Source organism: Gymnogyps californianus, chromosome 2 (genome assembly GCF_018139145.2).
Source record: "Gymnogyps californianus isolate 813 chromosome 2, ASM1813914v2, whole genome shotgun sequence".
In the NCBI taxonomy this organism is placed as follows: domain Eukaryota; kingdom Metazoa; phylum Chordata; class Aves; order Accipitriformes; family Cathartidae; genus Gymnogyps; species Gymnogyps californianus.
Window position 1 is genome coordinate 112,805,472 of NC_059472.1, and position 15,810 is coordinate 112,821,281.

General features: G+C 43.2%; 1 protein-coding gene across 1 annotated transcript in view; it reads left to right on the plus strand.

Annotated features, from left to right (window-relative positions):
- The window catches only part of ITPRID1 (ITPR interacting domain containing 1), a 33,727-nt gene extending 23,949 nt beyond the window's left edge, over positions 1 to 9,778 (plus strand). The window contains exons 6-10 of the mRNA XM_050890908.1: positions 2,051 to 2,136; positions 2,504 to 4,027; positions 7,629 to 7,756; positions 8,583 to 8,694; positions 9,371 to 9,778. Of these exons, the coding sequence (XP_050746865.1) occupies positions 2,051 to 2,136; positions 2,504 to 4,027; positions 7,629 to 7,756; positions 8,583 to 8,694; positions 9,371 to 9,778 (2,258 nt within the window). The remainder of the gene's footprint in view (positions 1 to 2,050; positions 2,137 to 2,503; positions 4,028 to 7,628; positions 7,757 to 8,582; positions 8,695 to 9,370) is intronic.
- The last annotated feature ends 6,032 nt before the right edge of the window (positions 9,779 to 15,810 follow it).

Sequence of the window (15,810 nt, forward strand, 5' to 3'; positions counted from 1 at the left end):
TCTCACCTTGTGCCTAAAGATCAGCCCAGAGTCCACTGTCACATGTTTTGGGTAGTTCTCTAGGTAATGCATGAATGTAAATGTGGGGGGGAAGGCTGCGTGGTTGCAATACACAAACACAATCAACTGTTGTTGGAGCAGATGCATTGCTTTTATCTTACTAAATGGGTCAAACCTGGCTACAGCCACCTGGTTTTGACCAGGTCAGAAGATGACTTCTAACCACACTTACTCTTCTGTTACAAGTTACAGGGTTTTTCCCTACATGTAATTTCTAGTAGCATGCCAGCTACTTTGGTATCCTACATGTCTCAGAGAAAAACAGGCACCTTAAAACACTAGGTAAGCAGATAATGTGATCTTCTAACTCTGCAAACTTTAAAGCCTGAAGGTCAGTTGTTATGATTGTAGGATACAATTGAGTAGTTGAGACTCAAATAATTTGAGTCTCAAATTGGTTGGAACTACAGCAGCTGAAACATTCTAGCTTTTCAAAATTTTTCGTAAGCCTGCCGTTCTTCATTTTTGTGTATGGAAAACTATAGGCCAGACTGACACGCTGGAAGCAACAGCTGGCAAAGATGCAAAGGGTAATTGAAACAGCTTTAAAAAAAGTTTAGAGAATCTGTAGAGCAGTGTCCCTGGGGGAGAAGCTGAACCATGATGTTGTTTGTGGGAAACTGCAAGGATGAGTTTTGAGACCACCCACAAAACAGGCAATTTTCAGCAACATTGCTGTAGATTTTGTAATGTGTGAGATGGGAACCACATATTTCTCATCCGAAATAGGAAAGTGACTGACTGACTGATGTGCTGATGATGATACCAGGACTGACAATGCAAGTAACTAATTTAAAAACCATAAAATGATATCTGGTTTTGATTTTACAGTTGCTGCCTACAAATAGATTGTGTGATTTTCATTAATTGATGCCCAAGATACATTTAATAAAGCCCATAGTCTGTTAATGTGTGAAAACATAATTTGTAGGCTATTTTTTTTTTTTGCATTTTCCAATTCACATAAATGAGAATTAATAACTCAGGTCTCAGAACTGCTAGGTGAATTGTCATATTTTCATGGATATAACCAGAAGATAAAAAGCCCTAGGATTCAGTAGTGGTTATGTATGCAAGGAACAAGAGAGGAAGTGTATCCAGAGTGACTCAGTCTCCTTCCCTTCCCCAGCAGACTCCCTCAGCCTGCTTCCCCAAATCTACCTCTGTTTTTGTGCCAACTATCTGAGAATGAGGGCATTATCTGAGGATAAGGGTTATCTGAAAGTGCGGGTTATCCAAGGGCTGAGATGTACTGGGATGTACAGGATAACAGAGGGTTTACCTTTAAGCATTTATACTTTTAAAGAGGGTTGGCTTTTATTTGTGAAATCAGCTAATTGCAAAAGCTGGGGCAAGAACTGATTTAGACAGATGATGTGGCTGCCAGACTAGAAACCTTTTCTGGAGTAAATCTAGAATATCTTCCTCTTACCTTTATGTCTTGCAACGCAACCCTACATCATCTCTGCTTGTTACTGTGATTTTCTGTCCTCAGACCAAAAACTGACAAAGATGATACACAGTGCCTCAAAGTAGGGACAAACTGGTCTAGGGAGAGGCTAGGGCAGCTCCCTTTCCCTGCATGAGTCACCTGGCTGAAGCCATTGAAACTATGTAGGTATGAATGAGACCTGGTCTAAGCCAGTTCTAACAATCAAAAGTCAACATTTTTAGCAAAGGAAAACAAGTGGTTGGCTGCTTTATAGGTTATTTACACAGTGTATGTTGTGTGATATATCAAAATCTGAAATCTGCAGTTGATGATTACACTGATGAATAAGTCAATGCTTAGTAACATCAGCAGTAGCCAACCTGAGCACATTTTGTTATTTTTGTCTGGTTGTAGCAATATTGCAGATTTCTGGCCAGGATCAAGAATAATTCTAGAAAGGTACATTGAAAGTGCTCCTGCTTAGCTCCGTATTCATTTTGACCTGGTACTGCTTTCTGTCTTTCTTTCTAATTTTTCTTATCCTTTTGTTTTCCCCAGCAGAGCTGATGGTGACAAGAACAAGCAGCTGCCAGTCAGACAGCAGTGGATTCATGGAGGAGCTACCAGAACCTGTAGTCTTGCAAGTAAGAAACAAGCAATAGTTGTCAGTAGGTCTGTGAAAACTCTGTAACCCTGACACAAGTAACATAAAGAAAATCATGGAGTTGTGAAAGCTTGATGAAAACAAATTCATCCTCCCAGAAAACCTCAGAAGGAGAGAAGCTTTCTCAGAACTTTGTGCAACTCTTCCACCACACTAATGCAATTTTTGTGCAAGGTTACAGGCATTAGAGAAGAAATATTACAAGAATCTTTGATTCTTTGGTTCATTGGGTATTTAAAGATGTATTTAAAGATGTCCTAGGGATGCCCAGGGCAAAATAGTGGTGGGCAAACCAGTGTGATAAAACAAATGTAGTATTTCAATTCCTTTTTTTTTTTCCCCTTCAGAATGCATCTTTGTCAGGAAAGATTAATTTTATTTATGATATCCACAATCAAGAAACAGCTCTGTCACATAGGGCATCTTTTCCTATGTTAAATCAAGTTTTTCAACAACAGCCAGATGATTGTATTGCTACGGTCTTCATCGCAGCTTGCAAGAGCATTTTGACAGTACCTAGATTAACAAAAGCATGCAGTGACCAGGGAGAAGAGACTCTGCTGCTGCTGACTGCAGAAAATGGCAAGTATCAGGCATGTAATGCTGAGCCGCAGAGTTTTATCCAAGAAATGTTATGTGACATGGACAAGAAAGAGGATAAAACTGAAAGAAAGCAACTGGAAAAAGAGAGGTGCATAAAAGAGCATAGTCCTTGTTTTCAGGGTGATACTCAGGATGAAGGGGATCCTAGCTCCTCCAAATATGATTGTCATTTATATTTTAGTACAGGACACGAAAAGGTGAATGTGACCTTCACTGAACTGAGTGATATAAACCCTGCAGTCACCAGTGAGAGCAAAATTGGGGGTGAAGATGAAGGTGAGAGGTGCTGGACTGAAAAGGACATTGGAGTTGCATGTCATGAAAGTGCCCGTGGAGGTCATACAGGACGTGTTAAAGGACCGTGGTGGGGTGTGGAAGTGGTCAGCAAAGATGGTACCCGGCTTGCAGTGAATGATGTGACAAACGGGCAGAAGTTCTGCAAAATGGATGGTGATTCAAAAAATACAAGAAGGTCCCCCAAAATGGGCCTCCCAGAAACTCCGCAGTGGGGCTCAGCAGCGCAAAGTGGGAGCAGCGCAGCTTCAAGCTGTTCTCTGCAAGTATCTCGGAGGCATCCCCCCTGTCTAGCAGAAGGGCCTGGATTAAGTTCATCTGAAGATCAAGAGACTGGTAGCATAGGGGAGATGTTAGGTGCTAACAAATCAGAACAGGGAGACACTGTCCAAAACGGTGAAATGGCTTCTGCTCCTCTGAAATCTGTTACTGTTCAGATGTCTTCAGGGCTGGAGTTTACTTCAAGAGCAAAGGGCACGGGGCAAAATGCTCCTCTCAGTGACAGCCTTGCTAGGGAAGATCCTGTGGACTTCTCCGACATGTTAGTGCACTGTTCTGAGGGTGGTCCTCTCATACAGTCAGACCCAGGGCCTTCGAAGGACGGTGTGAAGCAGACCACTGAAGCCTCCAGCCAAACTGACATCCCCACCAGGAAACCCAGGCAGCCACCACTGCTTTGTACACCCCATACTCACCTGACAAAATCAGCCTCTCTTGACAGCATGCTTTGTGGCAAATACAGGTCACACGACTGGGGTGAAGCTTCTGGCGCCGGGGGTGCTCAGGGCAGTCACTGCTGCCACGGCTGCTGCTGCCACGGCTGCTGCCGCCACGGCTGCTGCCCGTGGGCCTTCCCCATGGCTGTCTCTCCCCAATGCCCTGTGGGCTGCTGCTCAAACCATGCTGCCACTGAGCTGCAGCTCTTGAAAATGCTGATGCTCCTACAGGACACTGTAATGCGTAATCTTGCTCCGGTGAGTAGATTTCTTCATATACATGGACAGCTGACACACTTATGAGCTAAATGTACAAGCTGCCTTTTCCTTTCCCCTCCTGCTATGCTTGCTTCTTTAGTGAGACATATCTTGGGAATGTAACTGAGAAAACGGATGGGGAAAGAAGCATTCCCTTCTCGGCAAAAATAGCAAACATATCTCTGTACCTTCAGTTTTGTTGGGCTGCTTCTTTTAGTAACTTATGTACATCAGTTCAATCTTAAAACGGTTACTGTGAACTGGGTGATAAAGCTTACAGGTCAAACGAAGAGCTGAGAGATGAGAATGAGTTTCAGTGAGTTCCTGTGAATCAGCTGAGTTACAGTAACTGAGTAACTTACTGGACTGCAGAAAATGCGAGGTTACATGATTTAGTGTAATCCTCTTAGTAAAAGAGAACTCATTTAGGTTATATTACTTAGTGTTTATTAAAGACTAACTGTGAACACCCAGATATATACCATAAGACAAACTGCTCTGAATCAAAGTGAGTTGCAGCTTCTCAGAGCCTCAAGCCATTTTACTGCAGTAGAATAAGAAGCTTGCATTAAATCTAAACTCCTGCTAAGATGAATATTTGCAATAAAAATACCGATAGTAAAAAGTCACCAGATTTTTTATTTCTTTGTTCAGAATTGCTAGGAGTTCCCAAAAGTTGTGAAAGACTCAGGGTGTGTTGGGGAAGAAAGCAAGGAAGGGGATCGGGAGTGGCTTTTGCATCCTGAGAAAAATGTGGAAGGAGCAGATACCTCTTACTAGTTCGCAGATGTTTCCATTTTTCCTCTTCTATTTGCTCTTCATAAGGAAATGAAACTTGAACTGGTGTACAAATTGGGGAAGAAAATTACTAGATAAAAGTTCCAGAAAGTGAAACTGGTGAATTTTATGCTGCTACATCATGATATATAAATCTGCAATGTCTTGTCTGAACAGTATATTGGAAAATATGCCTTTTGTCAGCTATCTTGCTGTTGCCACAAGATGGCAGTGAGTCAGTACCTTATGCTGGACTGGGAAGCCTTTTCACATTGATTCACTACTATTTTATCACTATGGTGATTTGTCTTCTCTAGTCTGTGGACAGGGAATGTGGGAGGAACAGACTTTGCACCGTGCTGTTATCCAAGATCTGTTCTTAGGGATATGGCTCCACATCCAAGTCACTGTGCAGTAAGCGAGTGAATTTACTGAATATTAGTCACTCTGCAGAGATTACACTCATGCCTACTTTGTACTTTGCATTACAGGTGAGGTAATTTCTACATCTTTTGCTGCGAGAAGCTCACTCAGGTTAAGTCTCATTTACCAAGGACATGCATGGGGAATGAAACCACCACAGAGCAACTGTTAGACAGTAAATTTACCCTGTTTACATGCACCTTACCTTAAACAAGGTCTTGCATGAGAGTAGTCCTGGAACAGTTAGTCCCCCCTCCATCCCTGCTGAGCATGAACTCTGAATTAATCTATGTGAACTTGTGCTCTGTGATATGCTCAAAGAGCCAGTGCCAGGTGAGCTGCCTGTACCTCATCTGTAAGGGCTGGCATGACTTTTTACCAAACCTACCCACATTATGACTTTTGGATCTTTTGCATGGTGCTTTCCAGATTTCTGTTAGCTTTGAGGAATCGCCTAGAAATTTGTCTGTGGCCCATCGACTTCTTCCTAGTGACCTGAAGGACAGGAGCTCTTCAGGCTCATTTGGGCACACTTTTTTGATGGCTGTAAGTCCTCACTCTGCTCAGATTTGGCAGTGGGTAGAAGAAATCATGATTACTATGTGGGCACTGCTCACTTGCACCCCACACACTTCCATCTAGGAACAAGAAAACTGTCTGAGGATCAAGATTAAAGTTGGGGGGGGTGGGGGGGGATGTGAAATCGGCAATCAGCCAACACTCAACCTGAAGGGGCTCATAACACATCTGACTGCCTCAGTGGGGTGCAATTGCTGCCCTGACCCACAGCATTAAGAGCACCAGTTGTGCTCCACATGGAGCAGACATTTAGGAGAGCTCACCTCCACTGCAGTCACAGGACTGGCCCTATCAAACTACTATTAGTCTCTAATTAGCCCTTTCTGGTGCAATCCCATGGCTGTTGGGGCTAGGTTTCTTAAATTACTGCTATGGAATGGTTTATCCCTGGGTCACGCACATCAGGAGTGTGCCTGACATAGCAGCTGCATTGAAATGGAGATTGAGAATGAGGTTTCTCAAATGCATGGGGAGCATCTTTTGCCCTCTAGCTGAAGCTGGTCCCCTGGCAGAGACGGCTTTGTCATGTTTCAGGCCTTGCTGGGACTGAGGGACACATTCAAGCACACAAACATGAAAAGAACATCAAAGGACATGATTACAGGAATCCAAAGAGACTGGGCATTTCTATGCTTTGCAAACACGCCTCTTGTTCTCTATCAGTTACAGTGGTCAGCAGTGGAGTGCAGGTTTCTACACTGTCTTCCCATGGCTTACAAGAGACCAAAATTTGCTAAGATGAGACCATGCCAAACACCTTCTTGCACTCAGAGCAGTTTCAGCATAATAGGGGGGCATGCTTTCAGAAGGCAAACGGTATTGTCTCCAAAATCATATGGATGATGCTGTCTGCATTACTGCCCTGGACAAGGTGTGAAAAAGTCAAGGAAAAGTCTTTAATGTGGCTAGAAACTCAGACGTTGATGGACTGCAATTACAGGTTTTATTTCGGTGTCACTAGAGGGCTGCCATTGTATTAGTCCTGTGCTACAAGTAGTAACTTGCAAATCTGCCTATACTTTTTCATGTGCCATTCCTGCTCATTCATCTCCCCTGCCTTGAGACATTCCTGGTGTAGATGGCCACATCAGGGTAGATGAAGATGATCAACCATACTAGATACCTTCTCTCGAAGAATAATGGTCACATTTATGGCATAGATCCTCTGATCTATTACAGATGTCTACTTTTGGATCAGAACAACTGCTCTTTTGCAGTACTTGCATGCACATCTGTTGCGGTAAATGTCTGCACTTGATTAGATAAATCAAATTCTAGGTTTCTAACTGGTAATAGATGAGAAATTATCAGTGTAACGCTTAGCAGAGTCCATCATGAAAGATGCTTTTCCTTCTCATAATTCTTATTTATCCCTCTCCCTCTTTCTCTTTTTAAAAACAGTTTCTAACTTCCAGTGGACAGTAATTTAACCTATCATTAATCCATAGCAACTCATCCTACTCAAATATAATGTCTGACAACAGTGCAATAACATCAGAATGTGGCACATGGTGCCAGATCTTTGATTAAAGTCCTTTTCCCCTTCAATGGCAAAAATTAAATTCTCATTGGCTCAAGTAGTGCCAGGACTTAATCCTACATGCTTTAGGAGAAAAGGTGGTTGCTAGGATGTGAGTGATGCACCCAGAGCAAACTCGCTTGAAGTGCCAGCTGGACTTTCACAGCAGCTGCTCACAGAGTCCATGTTGTGCAGGTAAGAGGAGGACCCATACTGTTCAGGCTGTCAGCTTCAAATGCACTCGACATGGAAGTGCTCGAAGAAAAGCAGTAAAGTGGGGTGTCTTCTTGCTTTTCTGTGTAGTGTACCCTCCATGAAATAGAAGCGATGAAGAGCTCCTGCAAGCACTTCCAGGAGAAGCTGGATGAGATTGAACAGCACCTGACCGAACAGCAGGCGCTGTTTTCTGGTGCTATGCCAGATGAAGGAAGGTAATGGCAGCCCAACACACTTACCTAAATCCAAAACTAGCATCAGCAAGAGCCCGTGGGCATGTGCAACGTGTCTGGTCACTTGTGTTACCACAGCACTTCTGGTCAGTGAGGTGCAGCTGTGGGCATCCCGCAAGTGGAGGAGAAATGTATTGTGATGTGGGTTTTGCTCAGAGGAAAGCCCAGCTTCTCTCCACACTGTTCAAGGCTCTTAAACATGAGCATTTTGAAGGGGAAGATTGCTCCATAGATGTAGGCTAGATTTTTAGAATGGAAATGCTATGTGTTAATAGCAATAGGAACTCAGGAACAGATCTCAGTCAGCTGGAGCTCGGTGTCCCAGGTCAATGCCAGGTTCAGGGAATGAGGTGGGAGCGATCTGTGACAAATCAGTCCCTTTAGGCCATGTACTTAGTGACCACGATCAGTGCAGGGATGATGCAGGAAAATTTGAACTAGCTTTTCATGGACTCAGCCCCAGTTCACAGTGATTGCCAAGAAGCCTTGTGTTCACAGAAATTTACTGGGGGCTTCCAGTCTTGAGCTGCCTGAAAGTAGGGCATTTATGCAGTCTTTGTGCTGGTGATAAATCAGTCCAGAGTCAAGATGGCTCTGCAACTACAGTGTGTTTAATCTTGCAACTGGGATAATCAAAGAAATGAGAGTCAAGCAGACAAGGGCTGTTATTAATTATTTTGTAAGGTATCCTGTGATCACGGGTAAAAACAAGACTGCAACAGAGGGAGATACAGGCGTTATGCTGGGGCTGAGGAAGAGGAGGGTGTTCACTGCTCACTCGAGTGTGCTTTTGCTGCTGTCCCTACAGGGAGGAAGGCAGACACCTGCAACTCTTACAGCGAGCTGTTCGTCAGGAGGTTGCAGAGCTGGAATTTCAGCTGAACGATCGAGCTTGCCAGGTCAGGGAGAGCATCCTTATGGTACGTTGCACAAGCCACTGCTCTGGGTCATGTGGGGAGAGTTTAAAGTCTGTCCTGCTATTCAGTGTTCAAAGTGCTAACTCTGAGGTACATCTGACCAGTCCTTTCAGTGCCAGGAAGAGGAGGATTTCCAATAACAGACTTTTACAGTTTACATCTTTGACCCTCTGTCTCCTTGGCTACGCTGCTTGAGCTCAACTACCCAGGAAAAGTGACAATATTTATAGAAGTGTCTGTATCCTACTCTGCTCTTGCTTTCCAGAACAAGGTGATGGGCGGTCAGCCTACATAATTATTGAGAAATGGTTACTGGTCTGGTTCTTTTCTTGGCCAGCTGTCTGTTTGATAAGGAAAGGTAAAGAAATGATGGTCAGGGGACTTGGCTTTGATTCTTCCCTGACAAGCTTGAGTTAGAAGCTCAAGATCGCAATGGCCAGAGATTGAAGTCCATTTGCAGATTTTCCATTATGCAATTAGATCTATCTGTTGGAATAAAATGTCCTTTAGGCTTTTCTCCTCCTTTGTAGGGCAACATCTCATTTGCCAGATATTGCATGTCTTCTTCGGACCAAGCAGAAGAAGCAGGCATGCTTCATATACTCTTGTGTATACTGCTTGATTCCTTTTATTATATTTTTATTACTGCAATATGCTTTTCCTTCTATTTTCTCTGCAGCAGCTGGACCAATTACTAGCAGAACAATCCCATCTGTTTTCCGAGCTCGGACTCTCTGATTGGAAGGGAGAAAGAAAAGCCCAGAATAAACAAGCATTTCCAGATGCTGCTGACACTGCGCATCCTCAAAGTGGGTGCTCAAAAATGGTGCTCCAAAGAGCTCTTAGCAAAAACATGACAGCAACAGGATCACTCTCTGCCCCCCAGCCGAGGGCATCCCAAGTACAGTTTCCTACCAGGACAACACCTGAGCCAAATTCAGCCGAGTTTGCCCCACAGGAGCTCTCCACCAGTAAAAAGGAAATAAAAGGACCTCCCCAAGCAAAAATGGACTTTAAGGCATTTATACACAATGTAAGGAGATGTTTCAGTCTCACCCTCAAGTTTTTAAGTGGAAGGGATCGCTGACCTGCAATGCGGTTTTACTACTCTGTGTCTCATTGCCACAGCCTAGATCAGGACCCTTTCCTGCTAAGCCACATGTTCATCTGAAGAGATGGAGCCTGTGTTTCAGGGCACTTTCAAGTCTGCATAGGCAACACAGGCAGAACTAGGACTGGACCTGCCTTGATATTTCTCAGTAAGCTGTGGCAATGATCTAGATGCTCCAGAGAGAAGAACATATAAATATGTGGATGGTATTTGGCTTGCTTGAACTTTGAATGCAACTGTTGGACTAATTAGTATATTCAACCCTCTCCCAATGTGTGAAATTAGTAATTTATGGCTTCAATTTGCAGATACAATTATCCAGTTTTACAAGGGCAGTAAAGGCAGTGAACTGGAAGGTCTGTTGTTTTTCTGAAGAAATGCGAAGTCAGCATTTCTGGCTGATCTGATCTCACAATGTAACCATAAAAAAATTTTTGCCTGCCTTTTTTAGTATAAAATATGCCTAGAAAATCTCTTAGATAGCTGCCTTATCGTTTAATGGTCTCTTCCACCTAAGCATGTGTCCCAATTTTTAAAGGATTGATCATTCTTTTAAATGAACAATTAGGGTTAAATTCTGCACAAACTTCATGTAAACACCATGGGAGGGAATGCTCTTTATTGTAGTCTTATACTACTTTCTTGATTTATGTTGATGTTACCACTGGTATTATCAAGCAGAATCAGGTTCCTTAGCATACAATTCAAAGAATGAGAACCATAGACAGAGAGGAACAAGGAATTGAAATATTTGAGATCATGTTTTGTCATCTTTTGCACCTATTTCCTTTTAATACTAGTCTTGGTCATTCTCTCAAGATACAAAGAAAATAACACTTTTTTCCTTTTTTTTCCAGTTGAAGAAATCTTTCAAAAATTCTGTAGGTAAGGATTCAGCAGAAGGAAAAGACTGACAGAGGACAGACTTATGGATTTTGTTTTTAATAATTGTGGCTTTTTTCCTGAAATGCATGGTATATCACAGAAACATGATCACAGCAGTTTCATTTGCAATGAGATGACTGGCCAGGAAAGCAGGCATTTCTAAAGGATGTTTTGAAGAGAGGCACGATGTATTTTGCTATTCTGTGATTGCAAAACTTACTACGCTCCTATTGGCAATCATACGGGATAGGGCTGATCTTTGCAAAGTCATTTAAAAGGAAGAGGAGAGGGCTTATTTTTGAGAAGAAACTTAAGAACTTGCAGACAGCCCCGGAGATACCACTACAAGGTATTCTCCTTATAGCCAGTTATTTTAACACAGTCCTTCCACCGATATTACTCCTCAAGCCCAAACTACCTTGTATAGTCCTAGCCACGTTCTAGCTTTTAACTTGCTACTAACTTGCCTCTGACTAATTTTGTGAGGCTTGTATCTACTGTCAGTATCAAATCAGAAGCTCACTGACAGTGCATACAATGTTAAACACCTGCTCTGTCAAACTATTACTGTGGATAGTCTCCTGGCTGTCCTCTTCCTTTCCATATTTGCTTCATATAAATCCAATTAAAATCAAAATGAGATGAGATACACAGGATTTTCTACATTACAAGCCTTGAATCAGAATCCTGGTTCCGTTTTCTGGGGAGTGTGCAGAGCCTGGATTCATGCAGAAAAAGCCATGAGAAAAGACCTCTCAGGTTTGGATCACAGCAAAGAAATTCAACTGGTTCATTTTCAAAGCAGTGCAGTTTGTACTACTGCTTTCAATTTAGCACTTCCCAGACTGTGAGATGTCCTATTGGCTTGTTTGTTTTATGCTCTGGAGGGATCTTAGGTGTCATTTAGGCTTTGGTGTTGCAAATCACAGCCCTGCGAAGGTGCAAATAGAAGTAGCATTTGCACATGTTTAAGGAGAAAATGGAGTCAAACATGCTGAGCAGCCTCGAGGCTCCCTGCACCTCCACGTTTCCACAGATGTTCAGGGTAATAAAATGATTAGGGGAGAGAAGTACATAACATAGGAACTGACAAGATCCTCCATAGCCTGCTGGGCCATGAATTTTACTGGTTGAAATTTGCCCCTTTCTTGAGACCCCGCATGGGATTTGTACACTACTTCCACATTATCAAGCATTTAAGAGTTTATACATCAAGATTTGTGATTGTGACAGCATCTTCAGGCAGCATGCAAACAGGACCAAAACATCCCTCACCTAAGTTTTGGTGGAACAACCAATAAATTTGGCTTAGTATTTTCTCTCTCCACGGGCTTATGAACTGCACTTGTAGATGTTGTACCTCAGTTAGTGGAGGAAGGCAAATAAAGAGCATGGTGAAGGACATACAATAATGCCAGTGCTGAAGGTCTCCTGGAAGAGAGGATGGCTAAGAAGCTTCCTTGCCTCAGCCACAGCAGGGCTGTGATTCCTCCCATGAAACAAGATGTTTTTTGCAAGTGTCACTGGAGCGTGATGCAGAAAAGCTCTGTAGGTATGTGATGCTGCAACCACTGTCTGCCTGTCTTATGTCCATATGTACAGAAGATGGTATTGGCAGGTGACAGCTGTTCTTGATTAGAAAGATCATGCAGGACCTCTGATGCCATTTGAATTCTACCATTTGTATTCTCGACCAGGACTGAATCTGACTCCTTCTAAAAAAACTTTCCTGTTTGAATGATCTCTAGATTGGTATGTGCAGTCCAGTTCCTCATTTCAATTTAATCATAAAATCATTTTGTGCAAGCCATGGATGGGATAGGGTTCCCCCACATGCAACCCTTAGACACCCACAAATATTGTTACTGTGAACTCGTTTGCATTTATAGCTAGACAGCCTTTCAAGCCCTCAATGTTGTTTTAACTGTTAAGCTGTAACCTCGTAGCAATAAAAAACATACTAAGCAATGGGAAAGGGAAAAATCTTCTGACTTATCCTAGAGCACAACGAGTGATATTTCACTTCATAACTCCTCCAAGCATGTTACAAGGATGGCTGGACTAAGTCTCATAATGCTGCTGTTGAAGATGGGAGAGAAAAGAAAACATGCAGTAATTTTGTGATCAGGAAAGTCCTGGGGTAGCACTGGTGAGCGTGCCAGCCAGCTGTGTACCCACTTAACCTCACAGTGTTACCAACCTTTTAAACTCTATCATTTATTTCCCTTTAGGGCAGTCATAAGCAAACATGGTGGGAATCTTAATGATAACTCCACAGAATTAATGAAATAATAACATATCTGATTGAGTATGATAATTGCTCTAGCTAGCTAGAACCATACAAATTAGCTTGCAGGCTCACAAGGCAGCGGGTCATATCTTGGGGGGAGGGCCTACATTACTTGTGAAAAGCATTAGCACTAGGCAGTTTGCAAGTTTGAAATCTGAAGAAAACTGACCCTGTGACACTGCAGGACTTCTGACCAAAAAAAAAAAAAAAGGAAGTATTTGAGCAAAAGGCTGTTTTCTTCCCTTCCTATTCCACCTCTCCAAAACTGAAATAGGTGAGAACCATTGGCTCTGTTTCACAGGACCATTGAGGCCCCACAAAGTCCATGCAATATAGATCAGACCTGCTATGGAAAAGAGTAAGATGCATAGGGTGCAGGTATATTACAGTGGTGGTTCTTCTCCCTGCTCTCTAGCACTCTTTCGGCATCTCTTGCATGCAGAAACCTAAAACTGCCACCTGAAATCCTTCTAACTCCCTGTTAAAGGCTCAGCATTTCCTTTGCCCTGGTCACAATTTCTGGAGTGCAAGGGCAACATGCAGCCTCACCAAAGCAGGAGGGAGGAAAGGAGGGGGGCGGGCAGGGGGAGGTCAATTAAAAAATGGTTCCCTGACAAAGACAGAAAATTCAAAACCTAATGATTGCTTTTGCCCACCCTAGTTCAGTAGCAAATTGTGTCACTTGGATTTTACTTCTTTTGTCATTGTCTTTTGCCTTCATTGGTTTTCCCTGATGCCCCATAAATCTTTAAACCCTGAAGCTAAAAGAGGCTGCATTGTGCACCAGCTTGAATATTGATTTTGCTAGAGAGTATAAAATCTAGAGAGATAATAAGGAAATCTATCTAAGGTACCCTGCCAAGGGCTCCCATTAGTTGCTTTACCAGGCATCAATTCAATAAACCCTCGAGAGCAGCACATGAATAAACATCAGAGCCTCTCTGGCATGTTAATGCATCAGTTGCCTAATTGTCAATGCTGCCAACAGACTCCAAGAAAAGTACTATCTTGGGAGTTCAGCCCCTTCCAACTTCAAGTCCAAAGAAGATTTGACACTGGCTTAGAAGAAGGCAGGGCTCAGGAGAGAGGGTGTGACAGCCAAACAACATGGGCACGGCTGCTTTAAACGTGGTGCTGACCTCCTGCTGCATGCACAGCCCAGCTCTACGCAATCTGGCCGTGCTGCCTCCGTATTGCATCCCAGTGCATGGTGATGAGGTGCCCCAGGTCAGGCTCAGGGCTTTCCCTATGCAGGACTGGAATTTGTGTTTGAATAACAAAGAGTCTCAAATCTTGGCCTCAAGCAACAGGAATAAACTGGTCCTGAGCTGCTAGATATGAACGACCTCCTCCTCTAGGGCTACCGGCGAGTGGCAAGAACCCAGCATCTTATTCTGGGCTCTAGCATGTGTTTTCCCTGTGACCAGGGCCTTTTTCTTTACCCCGTGGGGACCCTTATTCCTGGCACAGCTTCTTTCTGTCTTATCTAATGAGGTTTTAAATTCCTCGCAGAGAAGTTATTCTCTCCTAATGTGTTCATACGGTGCCTGGCACAATAGGGGCCTAATATCAGTTGGGACCTCCACTTGCTGCTGTGATAATAATTTTATGAGCAGCCTTTCATTAAGATCCATTGCTACTTAAGAAACAGCTGCAGTGTCACTTTATAAGGCTGTTGACTGTTTTAACTCCCTCTGCTCCAGAAACAAGGTTTTGATCTTCCCTGTAGAAATGGATTTGTGTAAAAGAGGCTGAAGCAGGAACAAAAAGGCAATTTTGCTATCAAATGGGAAAATTCAGAATCAGAACATCTGAGACTTCCAGGAATTAAAAGAATGTGAAACAACACTGTTCTCACCTCACTGGAGAGCTGCATTTGAATTCATCCATCTTCATTTCATTCTTTTCTATTGTCTTTCAAGGGGCGCATCACTCACTCAATTAGCACAGATCACAGCTAGTAAGAGGGACACAGGTGTGTCCCATTGAGGCTATTCAACCTTAATATGGGAAACATTTATTACCCTGACAAATAATGCAGAACACAGGCAGCCTTTTCCTGATTCCGTGTCCCCCCCCCCCCCCCCCCCCCCCCCCCCCTTAAAATAAAAAAGCAGCCTGTTAGGACCTTAGAGCTTATAGTTAATGATAGTCACAGAAGTAGTGAGGAGGCAAGAAGCAGGAGAGACCAAAAGTTAGGAAATAAGAAGGTTTTTTTTTCCCCTACTTCTTATCCTAAGGGAGTGTGAGGGCTCCCTAGGGCCTCACCTGAAGATGTTGACACATGTCCCTTGCATGTCACTGGCAAGCTCTGGCCCTGTCACCTGCAAAAGGCTTCTGCAACTACACAGGCAGGTAAAATATTCCTGCCCTTCTGTGCTCTCTGCTTAGCCAGCTGCCTCCAGGAATGGCTGCAGTAAGTATTTATTAGAAAGCCTTTAGGTAAAGCAAGCATCTGCCAAGGGTGGCAGGCTGCCAGGGGTCCCAAAAAGGAGCAGGATGAAGGTCCTGGGTAGTGAAGAAAACTGTGGTGCTCACCTCAACATTCCCATACTCCATGCCATTTCAATTTCACTGTATGAATTTTTTGGAAATTGCTTTAGGTCAGCTCCCAGTCTGTGAAGATACAGTAAGATACACCTTTCACAACAAGTAGAGCTTCCTTTCCAACAGGTAACTGAAGTCAAGCTATTGTAGACCTACTGTGAAACAAGGTGTGTGGGGAGAGAAGAGTCTGTAGTTAAGTATTATCTTGCTGGTGAATTAGCTTTTTAAAGGTTGCCTGGACTTTCCAGAGGTTTTTCTAAGCTACTGACAGAAAGAGAAATTATGG